Source organism: Acinonyx jubatus, chromosome E1, assembly GCF_027475565.1.
Source record: "Acinonyx jubatus isolate Ajub_Pintada_27869175 chromosome E1, VMU_Ajub_asm_v1.0, whole genome shotgun sequence".
In the NCBI taxonomy this organism is placed as follows: Eukaryota; Metazoa; Chordata; class Mammalia; order Carnivora; family Felidae; genus Acinonyx; species Acinonyx jubatus.
The window spans coordinates 48,527,986-48,548,057 of record NC_069397.1 but is presented as its reverse complement, the minus strand read 5'-3'; the positions used below and the strand labels follow the sequence as shown (position 1 = coordinate 48,548,057).

Sequence of the window (20,072 nt, the reverse complement as noted above, 5' to 3'; positions counted from 1 at the left end):
AGAAGCTTTTTAGTTTGACGTAGTTCTACCTGTTTGTTTTTGCTTTTGTTTCCCTTGCCTCTGGAGTCAGAGCCAAAAAACATTGCTAAGACCCCTGTCAAGGAGCTTGCTGCCTATGTTTTCTTCTAGGAGTTTTATGGCTTCGGGTTTTCCGTTCAAGTCTTTAATCCATTTTGAGTTCATACTTGTATGCGGTATAAGACAGTAGCCCAGTTTCACTCTCTTGGCTGCGCGTGGCCGTGTTGTGAACTTGTAAGATGCCGGGGGGGGGGGGGGGGGGGCGCGCCTCTCGCCTCTCCAGGTGCCGTTGGTCATCATTGACGCTGCTCCAGCACCTGTCCCGCCCCTCAGGTCAGCCCCCCAGCAGGTGGAGGACTGCAGGGACCCAAGCAACTACCTCACTGATTGAAAGTTGACCACAGCCCTAACCCTAACCCTAACCCTAACCCTCCCTGTGTCCCGGGGAACAACAAACGTTTGGGTAGAAAAAAAACAATTCCAGGGAAAACCACATGACCTCCTCTTTTTTATTTTTAGGCTGATGAAACAAGAGCCTCGGCCATCAGGCTCGCCCCAGTCAACTGCTTATATTAGTATATGCTTCCCTGTGCAGAATGGATCTCACCTTTTCAAAGACCTGCTTCAAATGAGGAAGCTGGGCTAATTTTTAGTCCACTTAGGACTATTTTAAGGTCTCTTTCGGCTCTGACATCCCATTTTCCCAGGGTGGAGGTGCTCCAGGTCGGAGCGCTTTTTCTAAGTGTGTCCTGTGTGAGATTTTGCTCATCGCTGAGGTGTTGAGGGCAAAGCGGGAGGGATCTGGATGGGGGTCCCAGCTGCGAACAAAATGGACTCGTCTGCTTTCATCCTGTGGCCAAAGAAACTGGCCAAGGAAACGGTCTTTCTGTATCTATTGGTCGAAAGTGAAAAATTAAGAAAACAAGATTTATTTAGCCCATACCGTTCCAGATGTGTTTAGTTTTTGTTTTGTTGGTTGGTTGTGATACTAGCTTTGTGGAACGTGGTATACACCAGAGTTTTCAACCCTGGCTGCACATTAGAGTACTTGAACTAAAAAAAGAAAAAGAGAGAGAGACAAAGAGAAGGAAGGGAGGGAGGGGGGAAGGAAGGAAGGAAGGAAGGAAAGAAGGAAGGAAGGAAAAGAGAGAAGAAAAAAAAAGAAAAGAATCAAATAAAAAGCTCAGTGTTGGAGGCGCCGCGATAGACAATCATCAGTATTTTTTAAAAACTTCCCAAGTGAATTTAATGTACATCTAAGGATGCGAGCTACTGGTAAAAAGCATCGGCGGTGTTTTCATGGAAAATGATGAAAGGAAGCATCCACTAAATTGTACCTACTAATGACTGTGCCTACTATGACCGTGTGTTTATTTTTAAAGCAAAAATAAATAAAAAATTGACCTCTTGGCAAAGTACCTCTCAGACAACCAGAAGACCCCTGATCGTGTTGGGAGTACTGCAGGATGAGTATTCTTATGTATTCCGTCTTTCCTGTTTCCCAGCTGGGAAAGCACCGTCCCTGGGAGGTTTGACTTTCCTTCGATGAGTTTCAGCTCTCTGAACCTCATTCCCACGTGGTATTATCTTCCACAGATCCCTAGCAATTGGAACCAAAGCCGGTTATAAGCTGTTTTCTTTGAGTTCTGTGGAGCAACTGGACCAAGTCCATGGAAGCAGTAAGTGTGTGTGTGAAATCCCGGGGACGCCGAATCCTTCCTCTAGACTTTAATCTGTGGTGCTCCTGAGCTGTCTGCATTTTTCTCCCGTAACTGTCAAACTGAAGGAGTCAGTCATTTTCAGACTTAAATATAAATCCTTGCCTCCACTTGGCTTAAAAAGTAAAACCCCAAGTAAGCACTTAGATTTGGCAATAGCTTAGGTAACCTTTTCTTTTTATATTGAGAAATCCTTTGTTTGAAACCTTGTCGTTAAACTTTTTCATAGACTTTTATGCACGGTCATCAGTTTTGACCATTGTCCTATCAGAAGGTCACTTATGGGTTTGTCTTTTTTTTTTTTTTTTTTTTTTTTGCTGTCATACTGGCACTGTAGAATGTTGGTAACATTCATTCGGTCATGGAAGTGTTTTCTTTGTTTTAACCAAGCAGTGCTATCCCATTTGCATAGATCATATTGAAGATGTTGGAGTACTCTTAGTGATTATTACAACAAAAATTAGTTCTCTTAATATCTCAGGGTAAGTAATAATTTGTGTCATCATAATGGAGAAGAATATGCAGTCTTTGGATTTCCTGGAAAGAAAGTGGTTTGGTAAATGAACACATTGGGTCGCTAATGTATTTGTAAGATGTTATTTTTATTATGCCATTTTCATGAATACTTTGCTCTGTGTCTGTCCTATGTTATTCCCTATGGGTCCTGCCTAAGCACAAGGAAGGCACGCATCCGAGAAAGAATGTTCTCAGAAAACCACTGAGGTCTCTACCTGTGGGAGCTCAGGAGGCTTACTGACTGACCTTCTTCCTGAGCACAGACACCCTTCCCTGGCCATCACACAGATTGTCTTCAACAGGAAAGGGATTCCAGACAGGACCAGGGAGGGGAGCAAGACAGGGAGGGGCACAGATGTAATTCTGTGACTGCCCCCACCCCACTATGGCTGTCCCCATGGCACCTGCTGGCCACAAAGACCAGAATTCCGGAAGCAGGCATTCCCCAGAGTAGTCAACCCTTGGAAACCTCTCGTGGCGAAAGGGTGGGCCGAGACTGTCCACACCTCCCAATATAATTTCCGGAGTACACAGTGCTGCCCTAGAGATGATTCTGCCCCACGGAAGGCCCCTGGGGAAATCTCTGGAAGACCTGACTCTGCCTTCTGGTCACTAACGTTTTCTTCGGGTCTTGGAAAGGGCTGCAGAACCGCTCCCTTGGGAAACAGGCAAAGCTTCGCTGTAGGGGAAAAAACCCAGTCACTGCGCATGTGTGCTAATCTCCGTGCGAGACGTACAGGCCGCTGGCTGACTGGTGTGAGCTGGGCCCGGTGCCCGGAGGCCGAAATCTGTGTCACCTCAGCCTCCTTTCCCTCCCAGACGAAATCCCGGATGTCCACATCGTGGAGCGCCTCTTCTCCAGCAGTCTGGTCGTGGTGGTCAGTCACACAAAGCCGCGGCAGATGAACGTCTATCACTTCAAGAAAGGCACGGAGATCTGTAATTACAACTATTCCAGCAACATCTTGTCCATAAGGCTGAACCGGCAGGTGAGTGGGGGGATCCGCCCGGGGTTGCAAGGCTTCTGCTAATTGGCACCAAAGGAGAAGATGAGTATCTTTAAAGATGAGTGTTTCTAAAAACAAACATCAGATGCCCAAAGGGATTTTAATACTCAGGCCTAGTATTATGGGGACCTCTCGAGCCCACTCCAGGCACCTCTTTCAGGGATGTGTCCTCCCTGGTCCTTCTGCCTCGCGTTCTTTCTCCAACGTTGGCCACTGGCAGAGCGAACCCTCTTCCGCTGGATGCGGGCTGGGCGGAAGTCCGGCTCTGGCGCTGTCCCGTGAGCTAGTGCGGGGGTACTGAACCCAGAAGAACATCTCTCCCTGGTTTGGTTGGGCCCTGGACGGCCCTGGACGGTGGCATCTGTTGCAGACCGGCAGTAATGCCTCTCAGAATGAAACCCCTGAGGATGAGTGTGCCCCCCCCCCCCGGGCTAGCTCTGAAGGCAGTTGGAAAACTGACCCTTCTCTTTGTCCCTCCTTGGGTTTTCCCAGCAGGCCAGGTGCCCAGCCTCGCGTCCCACCTTTGTTTCTCCCAGCTCACCCTTACAGATCATCCTTGTAGTTTTTTCTTTGTCAAAGGAAGGGTTATTCTTATCTCAGATATACCATACATTCTCTTTAAAAATCGGAGTTCTTGTTAAATAAGTATTTGGGGGTATTGGCAGAGTTTCTCTTAAGTTATTAGATTTTATGGGCGCCTGAGTGGCTCAGTCGGTTATGTGTCCGATTCTTGGTTCCGGCTTGGGTCATGATCTCACAGTTCGTGGAGCTGACAATACAGAGCCTGTTTGGGATTTGTCTCTCTCTCTCCCTCTCTCTCCTCTGCCCCTCCCCTGTTGACGGTCTCTCTCTCTCTCTAAATAAATAAACTTTATTTAAAAAATTATTAGATTTTTAAGTCCTATAAGGGACAGGACTGTATCCATTTTGTTCACTTCTATAGACCTGGTAGAAAAGACAGTGCCTGGTAGAAAAAAATTGCTCAACAAATACCTGTTTCCCGAGTGCCTATTAATTAAATAAATAAACAGATAGATTCTTTATGTGACCGTGCAGATCTTTCTACCCAATTCAATATCCCCAGGATGGTGGAGGCCATTGCATTCAGCAAGAACATGGTTTTCTTCCTTTTACCTAAACTATTAAAAGCTAATAATTTTTTTTAACAGATGAAAACAAAGTGCTTTCTTCCGTTTATGAGAAGGAAGAGATTATTTCTTTGAGCGCGGGCTCTTGGCCAGGGAGGGAAAGGCAGTTGGAGAGTTTTCGACTTGAAGGCTTTTAGCCCAGTTCTTGGCCCAGGGGCTCTCTCTGGAATTGGTAGCACATTGAATACAGTAATAACCAGTAGATGAAACTTAAATCTCCTTTTTTGGCCCCTGATTGTCTTTTTAAGGTTGCTTAAGCAAAAGTCCTATAGAGATCACAACCCTCCCATAGTACGTACGGTATTTATTTCTATGATTTCTCCCTTACTTGCGCCCTGACATTGTCATTAGCAAATGAGACGAAGGATTACTCAAGCGTCCGAGTCTGCTAGCCTTTCGATGCCACCCTGTCCTCAGTATAATGCCCATGGCTAGTGAGGGCCTCCGCCCTCAGCTTCTTTGGAATGCCAGTGAACCTAGCATCACTCCGCCGCCAATGGCCAAGTTCACTGGAACCTGCTTACACCTCTCTCGCCTTTAGCATTTCTCCTCCTAAGAAGATGGTTTGAAACAGGTCTGGCGGAACATGTTTGGGCTTTGCTGTTCTTAAAACGAACAGGCTTGGGCCTTAGCAACTTTTGGGTTGGGCACCTGCTGCAGCACCCCCCCCCCCACCCCCACCCCGTGCCCCGCGGGGCCATGGTTTTGTGATGCCCAGGCTCTGCCGCCCCCTGCAGGAAACGAACAGGGCGAGAGTCGCACATCCTGCCCGCCGTGGCCCTCCTTCCATCGGGTCTTCGGGCGGTGCAGTTCCTTTTTTAAAAACAACAGGAAACCATCCTTTTTTGTGGAGGGAGTTACGGGGAGAGAAAATCCCTATTTTCTTCTGAATATATAGAGAGGAAGAATATTTAGTAATTGTGGTATTTTCCATTGTCAGTTGGTGTTATTCCCCTTGTCCTTAATTGAGGAAATGTGTCTTGTGGAAGAAAGACGACACCCCCGATATATTTCCATCTGTAAACTGTGACAGTGCTCGGACCATCTGTTCCGAGAGGCCCTGGTTATCCAGATGAAGATTCCCTGGATTGGAGCCTCTGAGGCTGCATCTAAATCTGTGGTGCTCAAGGGCAGACACTATAAATATATGTTTTTTAATATTTATTTATGTTGGGGAGACCGCAAGCTGGGGAGGGGCAGAGAGAGGGGGACAGAGGATCTGAAGCGCGCTGAACGCTGACAGCAGTGACCCCGATGGGGGCTCGAACTCACCAACTGTGAGATCGTGACCCGAGGTGGTCAGACGCTCAACTGACTAAGCCACCCAGGCGCCCCTAGAAATATTTTTGTAATCACTAAAAGGAACTGTTACTTCTAAAACCTGAAACAGTCGATGAGAGCGAAAGTGACCAGGAAGGAGCAGGACTGAAGTCCCACCCAGGGTTCTCCTGGGACTGAACACTGGTTGCTAAAGAAAGCAGTTTCTAGGGCCACGTTCACCCCGGAAGCATGCTGGCACATGAACTTGGGATATGGTGCCTCCTTTTTCCGCCTCGCTGTTATCTCTCTGTTTCCCTCCCATTTAATTCTTATCTGTGGCTGGCAGGGGTCACCTGAAGTTGGCCAAGTGGACCACAGAGCATCTGATGCCGTGAGAGTTGGTGGGAAAGATGTGGACGGGTGGGATGAACTGGATGTAGAGGCATATGTCACGGACCCGCTATCCTGGGCCCTGGGTGTGGGGATACAGGAGGATATCAGAAACCTAAGAACATACGCATAGAGTACTGTAGTCCAAGCCAGAGTAAGTGCTGGCAAAAGGCAAAGTGATAGAGTGAATCAGGGAATGTATATTTCACAGAGAAACGCTAATGTCTGCCAATAATTTTGAGGCCCTATTAGAATTATTTTTTTACCCCTAGGCACCCAGACCTCTGTGCGGCCACAGAGCCTTAATGAAAATCGAGGAAGGTGTTTACATTTTATTTTTCTGCCCGGTAAAGGTGACGGTCCCCATTTTTCTGAGCTGTGAGAAGTCCTACTGGGAAAACAGGGCAGGCTTTTCCCTGGAGGAGAGCCTGTCAGGGTTTATTGGGGGGGGTTTTGTAGTATTTTTAGGTGCCTTTGTCTCCAAGTGTTGTCTTTTAGGATAAAAGGATCTGGCCTGAGAACAGTGGTTCTCAGACTTAGGTGTGCATCAGAATCACCCGGGGTACTTGTTTGAAACCTCCCAAACCAGAATTTCCAGGGATCGGCCAGGCCTTGCCCCTCAGGTGCTCGGATGCCTCCTCAGAGCCTGAGAACCACTAGCTTAGAGGAAAGCAAGTCGGATGTGTGTAGGGGTCATGGGCAGCTGCTCAGAGTGAGGAAAGAGCTACCCCACCAAAACTTCCTTCCCGACAGCCCCTCACCGGCACCCAACGTGTCTACTGGTGCTGAGCTACGTGTTCCGTCCCTTTACGCACCCAACGTCCACGCGTGGCCTGTTTCCACTCGGTCGAGAGCGTGGCCATCGGGAGGAAACCCTACGCCTGGAAAGCCTCATTTGAAAAGAGAAGGGTCTCCCTGCACTGGAAAGGGGGGCCCAGCGAAGGAGCCAGGCACGGGGCAGGGGGCACCTGGGACAGGAGGTACACACAAGGGCGGCAGGGCTTTCCAATTCCCTTTACGAGGGCTGGAGAGAGTACGCAGAAGTGGGTCTGGAGGAGACTTGAGTCGAACGAAGGTAGAGCTGGCGATTCTTCGGAGGGGATGATACCTACGATGGGCAATACAGAGGGAGCAAAGAAACCCACGTCTGTACAAGAGGGAGGCTTCATTATGAGCGCCGAAAGGGAGCCTGTTTGGTGGGAACGGGGACCAAAAAGATTACCCCCAAATTGTCCTAAATGGCAAAGGGAGTCTGATCAGGAAGTGTCCGGGAATCCCTGTGCTAAAGAGAGGGAAAAGTACCCCTCCCCCAAAAGGACCTCAATCTCTAAATGAGAAATTTTAAGATCTTGTATTTTATGCTTCTGTTCAGGTGTGCATGTGCACGTGTGTAGACGGGAACATAATCTTCACATGGATTCTCAAGATCCTACCTCCCTTACTGGGGCTCCCGGGTGGCTTGGTCGGTTAAGCGCCCGACTCTTTGATTCAGGCTCAGGTCACGATCTCACGGTCCGTGAGTTCGAGCCCCGCCATCTGTGCCGGTCAGCACAGAGCCTGCTCGGGATTCTCTGTCTCTGTCTCTCTCTGCCCCTCCTCTGCTCTCTCTCTCCCGTGCGCGCCAAACAATAAGTAAATAAACATTAGAAACAAATTCTGCCTCCTTTAGGCGGCTTGGAATCAAGTCAGGGCTCGCATGAAAGATGAGCGATTTCGGCTTGGTCGGCTTCTTTCCGAGGAACCGGCCCTGTGGACTGATGGGTCTGTGTGCTTACAGAGGCTGCTGGTGTGCCTGGAGGAGGCCATCTACATCCACAACATCAAAGACATGAAGCTCTTGAAGACCATCCTGGATATTCCTGCCAACCCAGCAGGTGAGCCCCAGAATCAGGGAGGGCCCCCCCCCCACAAATCCCATATCCAGCGGCTCCTTTCACGGGCTGGATTCCCTCCTCAGTTGAAAACCCGAAGCAGTATTTGTGGGGTCTGAGTCCTGGTGGTGCTCAGCTCGATGCTTTGCGTTCGTGGGGCCAGATTCCAACTATATCAGGCCCCACGTCCTCCAGCACAGTGGCGTGGCCACCACGGCAGCCTGCGAGAAACCCCTTCTGTCTGGGACCCACTCTCAGCGAACGTGTCAAGGCATTTAAGGCAGACGGGTAGGAGGCTTCATGCATCTGACGCTAAAAGGTGTTTACCCCTAATTATTTTCTGTGGTTGTTCAGGGCAGAGCAGGTGTAATGCTCAGAAGCAGGTCTTGACTTGGCGTGTCTGCACGAGTAGGAGAGAGGCTGTGAGGAATGCGTTTTATGAGGTTACGGTGAAATCTCTCTACTTGGGCGATGCGCTAGGATATTGGTTTTGAACTAAACTCTTCAGATATAATACCGTTTGGTAAGTTCCTCATGTTAAGAATGGGAACTGATTGGTCTTGATAGATTGAAAGAGCAGATGACTTCCCCAAGCTAGAAGTCAACAAGAGGGGCACCCGGGCGGCTCCGTCTGTCAAGCGTGCAACTTGGGCTCAGGTAATAATCTCGCGGTTTGTGAGTTCGAGCCCCGCATTGGGCTCTGTGCTATCAGTGCAGAGCCTGCTTCGGATCCTGTCTCCCTCTCTCTCTGCCCCTCCCCTACTCATGCTCGCACTCTCTCTCTCTCTCTCTCTCAAACATAAATAAACATTAAAAAAAAAAAAAAAGCAAACGAGAAGGAAGTCCTTCGTTGTGCGGGAGTGTGGGGAGTCGTCACACTAGAACAATTTGTGCGTCCAGTGATTCAGGTTAACATTTGTAAATTATATTCTAGTTTCTCAGTAAGCGACCGCTTCAGTTTACCGTAGTTTCCTAATTCTTTGACTTTCTCTGAATTTCAAGATCGGTATGGCCCAACCCAAGTCACTAGGCTCTTTGGGCCTCAGTTTGTTTGTTTGTTTTTATCTGTAACATGGGATATAGTACTGCCCATCTCGCAGGATCAGCTGAGAATTACAAGAGGTTGTGTTTGTGAAAGCCACCCCCCCACAGGCTGCCATGCAGTAAAATCTCCTATGCCTCCTCTCCGCCCCCCCCTCAATTATACAGATGGCCCTTTGCTGCTAGCTTCAGTGCTTTAAAATCTCAGCTGTGAAAAAAGAGATTTTAAAAGATCAAAGCAGGGTGCCTGGGCGGCTCAGCTGGTTGAGCATCGACTCTTGACTGGCTCAGGTCATGATTTCAGGGTTCATGAGATCGAGCCCCACATTGGGGCTTGGGAATTCCTTGGGAATTCTGTCTCCCTTTCTCTCTGCCCCTCCCCCACTTACTCTCTATCTCTCAAAATACATAAAAATTAACCTTAAAAAAATAAATGATCAGGGGCGCCTGGGTGGCTCAGTCGGTTGAGCGTCCGACTTCGGCTCAGGTCGTGATCTCGCAGCACATGAGTTCGAGCCCCGCGTAGGGCTTTGTGATGACAGCTCAGACGGAGCCTGGAGCCTGGTTTGGATTCTATCTCCCTCTCCCCCCCGCCCCCGCCCACTCACACTCTGTTCTTTCTCTCAAAACTGAATAAGCATTAACATTTTTTTTATTTTTTATTTACATTTTTTTTTTACATTTATTAATTTTTGAGAGACAGAGTGAGACAAAGTGAGAGTGGGGGAGGGGCAGAGAGCGAGGGAGACACAGGATTGGAAGCAGGCTCCAGGCTTCTGAGCCGTCAGCACAGAGCCCGACCTGAGCCTGGAACCCACACACCGTGAGATCATGACCTGAGCCGAAGCTGGAGGCTCAACCGACTGAGCCCCCCAGGTGCCCCAGAAAAAAAAAAAAATTTTTTTTAAATAAATAAATGATCAAAGCCATTTTGGCCGCTCTAAAATTCTGTGAGATGATGACTTTAAAGCACATTTCATAAAATGGAGGAGGTAAGTGAAGGAGCTACGGGCCATCAGTGTTTTGTTCTAGGAACGTGAGGCTGAGCTGCTCTGGAAAACATACGTGTTGCAGAGGCACCGTGCACCTGCTGCCACAGTAGGTGCCGCCAGGCACAGATGCACACACCCAGCAGGAACCCCAGATCTAGATCTAGCCCACCGGTCCCTGGAGACCGTGTGCTGGGTGACATAGCCCAAGACAGGGGCTCCGGCACTTTGCGGGGCGAGGACCCAGCGCGGGACCCTGCAGTGCGGACAGTTCAAAGGAAGATGTGCTCTTCCCATAGGGCAGGGGAGGTGCTGCGCAATCTGAGTAGAACACATGGCGGGGGGGGGGGGGGGGGGGGGGGGGGGGGGTGGGGGGGGTGGGGTGGGGTGGGGGGGGGGGACCTGAACTTGACCTTGACAGATTGGGGGCAGAGACCACCCAGGCGGCCTGGGTTCTCCATTTCTCTGGAAAGGCCGGGGGTTCGCACAGGCAGCACCCTCGCCAGTGGAGGGGCCTGTGTGTTAGCAGCGGTCAGTTTCACGTGCTTCTGCGGGGACATGCTTGGCCTGCCTGCAGGACTGGCCCCACTCCTCCCAGGAAAAGCACTTTCTCCCGATCTACTCTTAATGTTTAGCAAATGTAGCTGTTTTCCTTAGCTCAGAAAAGCCCTTGGTTGCCTCACTTTTTGTAGTTTAAACAGGGAGGAAAGAAGGTTGGAAAGGGTGGGCCTTTTGTGTTTTCTGTTAGAGAGAACGGGTGTTATTTGTAAAGGAATAATTTTATCTCGAGAAAAGTTAGAAACAGTGGGAGGTGTTTTTTCTGTCCCAGATAAACGTTATGAATGGATTCAAGGGCAGAGTTAGCATTTCCTTCTGAAAGACCACGCATGGGGTGGGTCGAAAGACCAAAATATGTCTTATGACACTTTTGATGTTCTTTGGAGAGATAGCCCAAGACTTTTTTTCAAATGCTGAAATTTATAATTAGCATCTCAACTTCCACCGAGCCCCCTTTGTGCTCCAGTAAAACGGGGATGATAACATTTACTCCGCAGAGTCATTCTGGGGAAGATTAACTGAGGGCAGGGAGTGAGCGAGAGCAAAGGCACGGAGGGCTCTCTGGGTCAGGCGGGCTCACTCACTAGCCCAGCCCCTGCCCGGAGGGTAGCCTGACACGGTCAAAGTTGCACTCGCAGTGACGTGCCCGGTTTCTTGCTCAAGAACAGTCAGCAGACTCTGAGCTGTCCAACCCAGGAATATAAAGTATTCAGTGACCGGGAGTCTCCTTGCTTCTCATTCCCTCATTTATTTATTTTCTAAATGAAAATATAAGACAGGAACTCCGGCTCTTGGTTTGATAACTCCTTATTGGGTACACAAAGGAGACAGAGTCCCCCGTCCAATTGGCCGGAGCACACAGATTCTGAGTGTATTGAAAACTAGTGAACGCCAAATAAGTGACATACACAGAACTCTACCCTTGCTTCTACTCAGTATCCAGTGCAGCTGTAAATTTCCTTCCTTTTGTCTGTGTTCGTGTTGTGGCCATTCCTGTTGTGTCAAAGATTGCAGGCTGTTTCCTTTAAAGAGTTTGGCCAGTCGGGGCTCAGAGTTAATTTCCTGCTAGCACAGCAGTCTGTGTGCTGAGCAGTGAGGGTGGAGATCTCCCTCCAGATCCTGCCAACTGCAGATCTTAACGACCTTCCACGAGAACTGAGGGAGCAGTCTATACCACACAGCAGTGCGTGTAACAGAACAAAGTAGCGGTTTATACCCCAGCGAGTGCTCTTTCTGAGAAGGGTAATACGGATGGGGTAGATGGCTCTCCGTTTGCAGTCACCCAGAACATTTGCAAACACAGAGATTTCTTTCTATTTTTGAGAACTGGAAAACATATGCTGAGACAGTCATCAACCCAGAGGGAACCACACTGTATAAATCACTGTTAACTTGCACTATAAATACCCAGGTGAGGATGATTTAGAATCCTAGGACTTCCTTCCAATTCTAGCCGAGGACCCTGTTGGTCCTTGCACTGATAACAGGCACTTCTTTTCCGGCCGCAGAAGAATCACAGCCCAACAATTTCAGGGAAGTTACAGCTGCCAGTGATTTATGAGAATGTGCATCCATTCTAAAATAAATCCAAAAGCCACACCAACACCTAATTCCTATATAGAAAAAAGACTAGGAGAAAATATGCTCAAATATGGAGAATAGTGCAAAGCCTCTGAGTTTTAGAATAATGAGTGATTTTTTTTTCTCACTTTCTATTTTCTGGACTTTGCAAATATTTTTACACTATGACTTTTCTGTTATAAAATGTTATCAGAGACAAAGCTTATTTCCTTCGTCAAGAGGGCTTTATGTGACATCTGTGATGGAAACAGAAGACGGGTAGAAAAGTAATATCTAAGCCTGAAGCAAACTCTTAATGCTCTCCCTGGGGGGCTTCAGAAGAAATAAAAATGCATTCTTATAGCTGGTTGGATTTGGCTGAGAACTGGACCATAGGAAACTGAAGGAACTCACAGTAAGCATTTCTGGGGACCTTCATTAAGTCCACAAAGGTTGGTGTGCAGGGTCCCTTGGCTAAATTGAAGTGAGCCCAGAGATGTGAGCCCAGAGGCGAAGCTCTCAGATGAGTGATTATGTGTCAGAGTATGCCCGTCCCTGGCATCATCCTTTCCCTGTTAGAATCTAGGGTCACTCCACTCTCTATTAGACAGTACAGAAAGTTCGATGTCAGCTGAAGAAGTTGAAGCCTTTCCTCCTTTCTGGGATGTTTGCATTTTAATAACAACAACAACAAAAAACTCTGAAGTTCACCTCACACTGTCAGAATGGCTTTTATCAAAAAGACAGAGATACAAAGTGCTGGCAGGGTGTGGAGAAAAGAGAACCCTCGTGCACTGCCGGGGGGAATGCAAACTGGTGCAGCCACCACGGAAAGTAGTACAGAGGCTCCTCAAAAAATTGAAAATAGAACTACCTTATGACCCAGAAATTCCACTTCTGGATATTTATGTGAAAAAAAAAAGAAAGAAAGAAGAAAGAAAGAAAGAAAGAAAGAAAGAAAGAAAGAAAGAAAGAAAGAAAGAAAGAAAACATTAACCCAAAAAAGATCACCTATAGACCCGTGTTCATTGCAGCATTATTTACAATAGCCAAGATGTGGAAACAACCATGTCCATTGGGTGAATGGATAGAGAAAATGTGTGTGTGTGTGTGTGTGTGTGTGAGAGAGAGAGAGAGACAGAGAGAGAGAATATTTGCACATATATATGTATATATACATACCTATATATATGCATATATGCGTATATATATATATATATGCGCAATGGAATGTTATTCAGGCATTTAAAAAGAACTGTTGCCATTTGAGACAAAATGGATGGGCCGTGAGGGCATTATGGGGAGTGAGAGCTGGAGGCGGGTGAAATGGACAGAGGGGTGAAAAGGTACGAAGTCGCAGCTGTCAAGTAAATAAGTCACAGGGACGTCTCGTACAGCATGGTGGCCGCATCGCTGAAAGTTGGTAAAAGATCTTTAAAGTTGTCATCGCGAGAAAAACACTTTCGTAACTGTGTGCAGTAGCAGCTGTTAACAAGACTGAGCACAGTGATCCTTTCACGATGCAGGACAAATAACAGACCTTATGTGGTGCATCTAAAACTAACATAGCCTCATCTATGTCAATTACACGTCAATTAAATTAACAAAAAACAAGACACCGAAACACGAAAGGGCAACTGAAAGTATCTGTCCAAGCTCTCTGCCCAAATACCTCCCATTCTCCCTGCCACAAAGATGGGCCTTGATATCTTCAGGGAGAGGGTGTCAGTAAATGAAGACTTCGTGTCTTAGAATGTCAAAGCTGGGAAGATCGCTGTAGCCCCTTCAGGTCGCGAAACATGAGCAGGTGGCCTCCAAAGCCCTCCGATGACTCAGCCGGGGCCATACAGTAGATGGCAGGCCTGAGTCTTGACTGCCCGTCCTCAGCCTAGCCCTGCCAAACGGATATTCTTAAAACACTGGCTTTTTTTTTTTTTTCTTAGCAGCGAGGTTGAGCCCTAATTCACATGCCGTGTGATCCACCCACTTTAAACAGTGCACCATTCGATAGCTTTTAGTATAACCATTACCACAATTTGAGAACATTTTTCCTCACCCCAGAAAGAAACCCCATACCTTTTAAGCCATCACCCCCTGGATCTCCAGCCCAGATAACCCTAATCTACTTCATGTCTGTCTAGATTTATCTATTCTGGCTGTTACACGTAAGTGGAATCGTAATACAAAATGTGGTCTTTTGTGACCTGCTTTCACTTACATATTAGAGCATGTATTCATTCTATTGTCTAATAGTATTCCATCATAAGGGTACTATTTACCGCTATTCATTAGCTGATAGACATTTACATTGTTTCCACTTTTTTTTTTTTTTTTTTGAGGGGAGAGAGAGAGAGAGAGAGAGAGAGAGAGAGAGCAGGAGCAGGGGAGGGGCTGAGGAAGAGGGAGAGAATCTTAAGCAGGCTCTGTGCTCAGCACAGAGCCCCACACGGGGCTCCATCTCACAACTGTGAGATCATGACCTGAGCCCAAATCGAGTCAGATGCTTAACTGAGCCACCCAGGCGCCCCTGTTTCCACTCTTTGACTCTTACGATGTTGCTACGAACCTTTGTATACAGGTTTTTATGTGGCTGTACGTTTTTGTTTCTCCTGGGTACATACCTAGGAGTAGAATTGGGGGCTTATAGGTTACGTCTATGTTTAATCTTTTTAAGGACTGCCAGACTGTTTTCCAAAGCCATGCCTATCTTAACCTTCCCAGCAGCAGTGTAGGCGGGTTCCAATTATCTGCCTTTTTGATTATAGCCATCCTAGTGGGTGTGAGGTAATATCTCATCATGGTTTTGATTAACACTGCCTTTATATGTATATATATATATATATATATATATATATACATATATATATATATACACACATATGTATATATACATACATATATATATATATATACAATTTATTGTCAAGTTGGCTAACATACTGTGTCTACAGTGTGCTCTTGGTTTTGGGGGTAGATTCCCATGATTCTTCGCTTACATACAACACCCAGTGCTCATCCCAACAAGTGCCCTCCTCAGTTCCCATCACCCATTTCCCCCTCCCCCCTCCCCCCCTCAACACTGCTTTTTTTTTTTTAAACATTGTGCTCAGAAACGTCCAGCGCGTACCCACCACATTTGTAAGATCTTAACTCTTTGGTGGGGTCCTCAAGCCCTTCCCCTGTTGCCACATCCAGTCTCTCAACCATCTCTTCTGCTGAGCAGCCCTGTGGGAACCCACCGCGCAGGCCGCCCCAACCTCCCAATGCGCTTCCCTCCCTTTTCACGAGTTTCACAAGATCACAGTGCCTTCTGCCTGCCAGCTGCTCTCGGAGTTGCACTTGCGTGGCAAAGAGCCCGGAGGAGACGGGGCATTGTCGCCCGGGCAGAACTGGGGAGACATGAGAGTCCCTTCCTAAGGGTGGGGCTGAGAGTGATCGTGTACAGGCAGGGGTTGCAGGGTGCCGGGGCACACAGGTAAGGGCTCTGGGCCCCGTCACTTTCCTCCCACGGTTCTGTATGTCGAGGGCTAAGGGCACAGCCCTGGCTATGTCCTCAACAAAGCCAGAGAGCAGGAGGGAGGACCTGGGTTTCGCTTCTCAACGATGGATTTTTTTTTTCCCCTGCTTTTCCCCCCAGCAGATTAGGTTGGGTACATTTTAGCCTAAAGTTTTTATTATGTAATTAACCCATTTAATATGCCGACTTGTCACAAAGATGTTGCAGTTTGTATTTAAAAAGATGTCTCTCTTGCCTAATCGCGAAGAGCTTATGCTGCTAATGCTTTTGGTTCTAACAATTCTTTGAATTCACTTCTGTCAACATACACTTCTACTATTAATCCAGACCATTGTTGTGAAAATCCTTTACTTAAACGCTTTTCGGATTTAACCCCCCTTGAGTCTCCTTATAAACAAAAATAACTTAGGTCGGCTCAATGGTGTCATTGGCTGTTTACCCTTCCAGAATATTGTCAGGGCATCTTCAATCCAAAATGTCCGCTTTCAGGGCACTTGGGTGACTCGGTCAGCCGGTTGGGTGTCTGGCTCTTGATTTCAGCTCAGGTCATGGTCTTGTGGTTCGTGGGGTCGAGCCCCAAGTTTGGCTCCCCACGGACAAGGCCGAGCCTGCTTGGAATTCTCTCTCTCCCTCTCTCTTTGCCCCTCCCCCACTCGCACTCTTGCCCTCTCTCTCTTTCTCTCAAAATAAACATTTAAAAGAAAGGCCCTCCTCCCTCAGATGAGCTTCCACCTCTGGGGGCCCCCATCTCTCTTCTGAAGGCAGGACGTTTGGCTTAGATAGGGGGCAGTTTCTAAATGGGTCCTTCCCCCCACCCTCCGCCTCCTGTTCTCCATCTTGACGTGACTGGCCAGCTGCAGGTAATCGCCTGCAGGAAGGCTACGACATGCTGCCTTTTCATAGCAGGAAGATTTATTTCCGTGAAGAGTAACTTCTCTTACAGCCTTGGCGGGTAACGCAAGAGAAGTGGATGTGGTTTCAGAGCCCGGGGGAGTAAAATGGCAAGAAGAGCATTTTCAGTATTCTGAGTTCGTATTGCTCCTCTGGGGAGAAGACACGGCTGGTCATGAGGTCATGAGGTCTTCCCCTGCGAACTTCAAGGGCGTAAATTAGAAGGTTTAGAAGAACCAACTCAAAAGTCAACATCACCTAGGCTATTCCTCCCCTCGCCAGTAGGTGGCACTGGAGTCGCGCGGTTTTCAGATGCCCTTTCCAGGCAGGGTTTCATCCGCGGTTCATTCTTTGCAGGTCTCTGTGCCCTCTCTATCAACCATTCCAATTCTTACGTGGCCTATCCTGGAAGCCTGACCACAGGCGAGATTGTGCTTTACGACGGACACTCCCTGGTGAGCTGGCAGGGGCGAGGTGTGAAGGGAGAAGCCATCCTGGGTTTGCGGGGGGGGGGCGGTCTGTCCTGGCCATGGAGGTGAGGTGTGGAGGACAAGGCAGTAATATCGCCCTCGCTGCCATCAGTCAGTGTGACCGTGAGGCAGCACGCCTGGCCCGGTGAGACATCCACGGTGTGGCGGAAACTGCTCGCCAGCTGGCGGCCCACTGTCAGACTGAAGGTGTCCCGCTGTGCCATGTCACAGCCGGTGACAGTGTGCAGATGTTTCACATGCCCTGTCCCCTGCTCTCCGAGGCTTCACGGAGCAGGGCACGATGGCTGCGGGAAGTCACCCACCACTGCGTGCGAGGACAGCCACGGCTGCATCGCCCGCGTGGGGCATGCGGCTGGCTGTCCGTCATCCCGAGGGCGGGACAAGGGGTAGCGACGGAAGGGCTCTGGAGGCAGAATCTAGATACACTCGGAAAGGATGAACGGCTTGTCTGGAAATGGCCGGTGGGAAGGGAGAGACAGGGTGCCCAGCAAATGAGGGAGGGTGTTTGGGAAGAAAAGAGAGAGGAGAGGGGTCTTCCCCAGCACCGATATCCATTTTCCCTTGTTACCAACAGAAAACGGTCTGCACGATTGCTGCCCACGAGGGGACGCTGGCCGCCATCACCTTCAATGCCTCGGGCTCCAAACTAGCGAGCGCATCTGAAAAAGTGAGTTCACTCCCTGCACCTCGTGTTCAGGGGGCTCTCAGGTCAGGGCTCCGCTGGATGGCTCCCTCAGGGCCAAAGATCTGAAGAGAGGAGACTGGGGACAAGGACTGACTGGTCTCTGGACCCACTCAGAATCCATATCCGAGGGGAGTCTCTGACCCATGCACGCTGCGTAGACTGATACGTTTATTAATTCAACAGACCAAAGACCTGTGCTAGGCAGGATACGAGATACGTGGCACAGAAACTGGTGATCTTATTGAGAAACGTGTGTGTGCGTTATCCCTAGATGCAGACAGATTCCGCATTTCATAAGCAGTGTCAACAAAATGTTGTGCTATTCAGAAGAAATTGATCTCTTCTGACTGGAATGGTCAGGGAAGGTGATCAAGTTGAATTTCAAATGCCACGAAGCACAAGTGGTTTTTGACAGGTACAGGCAATGTTCTAGGAAGCCCGAGCATTTCGAGCAAACACACACAGAGCCTTGGGGTGCAGGGTGGGGAGGGAAAAGGGACCCAAACGTGCCAAGAATTGCTTCTCTGGCAACGTACAAACAAAACCCCCCTATGCTCAACACTTTGTGCCTCCCCCTTAGAGACAGGTGTTCCACACCAATAAAACAAGCTCCCCTCTGAAGGGACGTCTCTGTCCGAGGCCATCAATGGTACGAAATGTCCACCTGCTTGCTTTCTCAGGGCACCGTCATCCGGGTGTTCTCTGTACCCGACGGGCGAAAGCTCTACGAGTTTCGGAGAGGAATGAAAAGGTCTGTGTTCACCGTGAAGCCCGTGTTACGGGACCCACCGGAGTCCCGCCCGCAGCGCAGGGCTGGCGGCCCGCCGGGGCAAGTGTGGAGGGTGGCTCTGTGCCCCCCTCTCCCCCGGAGGAGATATAACTGTACTTCCTCGGGTAACTGCCTTCGATGCCGTGCTGGGTGCTTCGTGCACCCGACAGCATGGCTGCTGGGTTTGCTCATTTGTTTGTTTGCTTGTTTATTCTGAGATGTGGGAGGGGCAGAGAAAGAGGGAGAGAGAGAATCCCAAGCAGGCTCCACGCTCTCAGCACAGGGCCCGACACAGGGCTCCACCCTGTGATCCCTGAGATCATGAGCTGAGCCGAAATCAAGAGTCAGACGCTTAATCGACAGAGCCACCCAGGCGCCCCCTTGGCTGCCGCTTTCACACAGGATTTCAGCCGTCAGAGCCCTGTTCCCAGGTGTGCGAGGGCAGCTTGCAAAGGAGAAATGAGAGGGCGAGCAAATCACCATCCAAAAGCAGCTTGTAAAGTGAATGGGCCGGGATCCTATTGGCTGCAGCGTTTGCAGCCCGATTGGTGCCCGGACAGCCCGAAAACTAACGAGATGCCAGAAAGGGGCGGTGCCTTGTTTCTTCCCGAGACAGGGACCCTTTACCAGTCCTCCCAACGCTAATTTCTAAGTGTGCGTGATGCAATGTCAAGGAGACCTTAGAACACCCAGACTCTCCGGGACACATTCGGTTCTCTTACCAAGCTGGTTTTTGAGCTATAAAGCGATCACCCTCATGCTCCTGGCTCAGTAGTCTGTCTGTACGTCGCTGTGTTCCCAGGTACGTGACAATCAGCTCCCTAGTTTTTAGTATGGACTCGCAGTTCCTCTGCGCCTCAAGCAACACCGAGACCGTGCACATCTTCAAGCTGGAGCACCTCACCAACAGGTGAGTAACTGCCAGACGCACAACACTCGTCAGGCTGGAGGAGCCAGGCCCTGACTCGCCTGTGCCACCGCTGTCCGCACGAGCGACTCCTAACTTATGAGTGCCACGCGCTCGGCTTTACTTGTCCTCACGGGAGTGGTGAGTGTCTGCCGGGAGGACCTCGGTAGTGGAACGCACGGGAGCGCAGACCCCGGGGCCGCCCTCCCGAGGTCACACCCCGCCTCTGCCCCTTCACGCGCTCCGAGACCCCGGCAGGTGATTTCCGCTTTCTGTGCTTTCGTACAAAATACTCAGCGGTGCGTCTCGGGCTTGTTGCGAGCGTTCGGCGGGTTCCTCGACCTGAAGCGTGTGGTGCAGCGCCTGGCACACAACGGGCACCAATAAGTATTCGGCATCAGCTATCGAAACACGAACAGACGAACCACTGCCATCGCGCCCATTTTCAGTGCCTGTGACTGTCCCCAGCTGGGTGGTAACAGAGTGAGAAATAAACCCCCGTGCTTCTGAGCTCCAGCCCGCGCTCCCCACCAAGCTCCGGGCCCGTAGACAAGGGGCCTCTCGGCAGGTGCTCCCAGGAGCACGCGGCCAGCCCGGTCCCTGAGGCGCTGCCCGGTGCGCCGAGCACGGCGGCGGCTGTGTGCCCCCACCCATTGTCACCTCCCGGCGACCGGTGCCCGCCCCCTCCGTCTGGCGGCCGCGCTGGGATGGCGTTGGAGGACTGCAGGGGGTGCAC

At 49.5% G+C, this 20,072-nt stretch overlaps 1 protein-coding gene across 3 annotated transcripts in view; it reads left to right on the top strand.

Moving 5' to 3' along the window:
* WIPI1 (WD repeat domain, phosphoinositide interacting 1) overlaps positions 1 to 20,072 on the top strand; it is a 31,069-nt gene that overhangs the window by 4,438 nt on the left and 6,559 nt on the right. For 2 of the 3 annotated variants that reach the window (XR_008294219.1, XM_027047893.2), the window contains exons 2-8: positions 1,615 to 1,697; positions 3,072 to 3,241; positions 7,835 to 7,931; positions 16,842 to 16,939; positions 17,550 to 17,642; positions 18,341 to 18,411; positions 19,232 to 19,339. Coding sequence is in view for 2 of the 3 variants with exons in the window: in XM_027047893.2 (XP_026903694.1) it covers positions 1,615 to 1,697; positions 3,072 to 3,241; positions 7,835 to 7,931; positions 16,842 to 16,939; positions 17,550 to 17,642; positions 18,341 to 18,411; positions 19,232 to 19,339 (720 nt within the window). In the remaining variant the exon portion in view is untranslated. The remainder of the gene's footprint in view (positions 1 to 1,614; positions 1,698 to 3,071; positions 3,242 to 7,834; positions 7,932 to 16,841; positions 16,940 to 17,549; positions 17,643 to 18,340; positions 18,412 to 19,231; positions 19,340 to 20,072) is intronic. The other variant, XM_053212199.1, reaches the window with a different exon arrangement.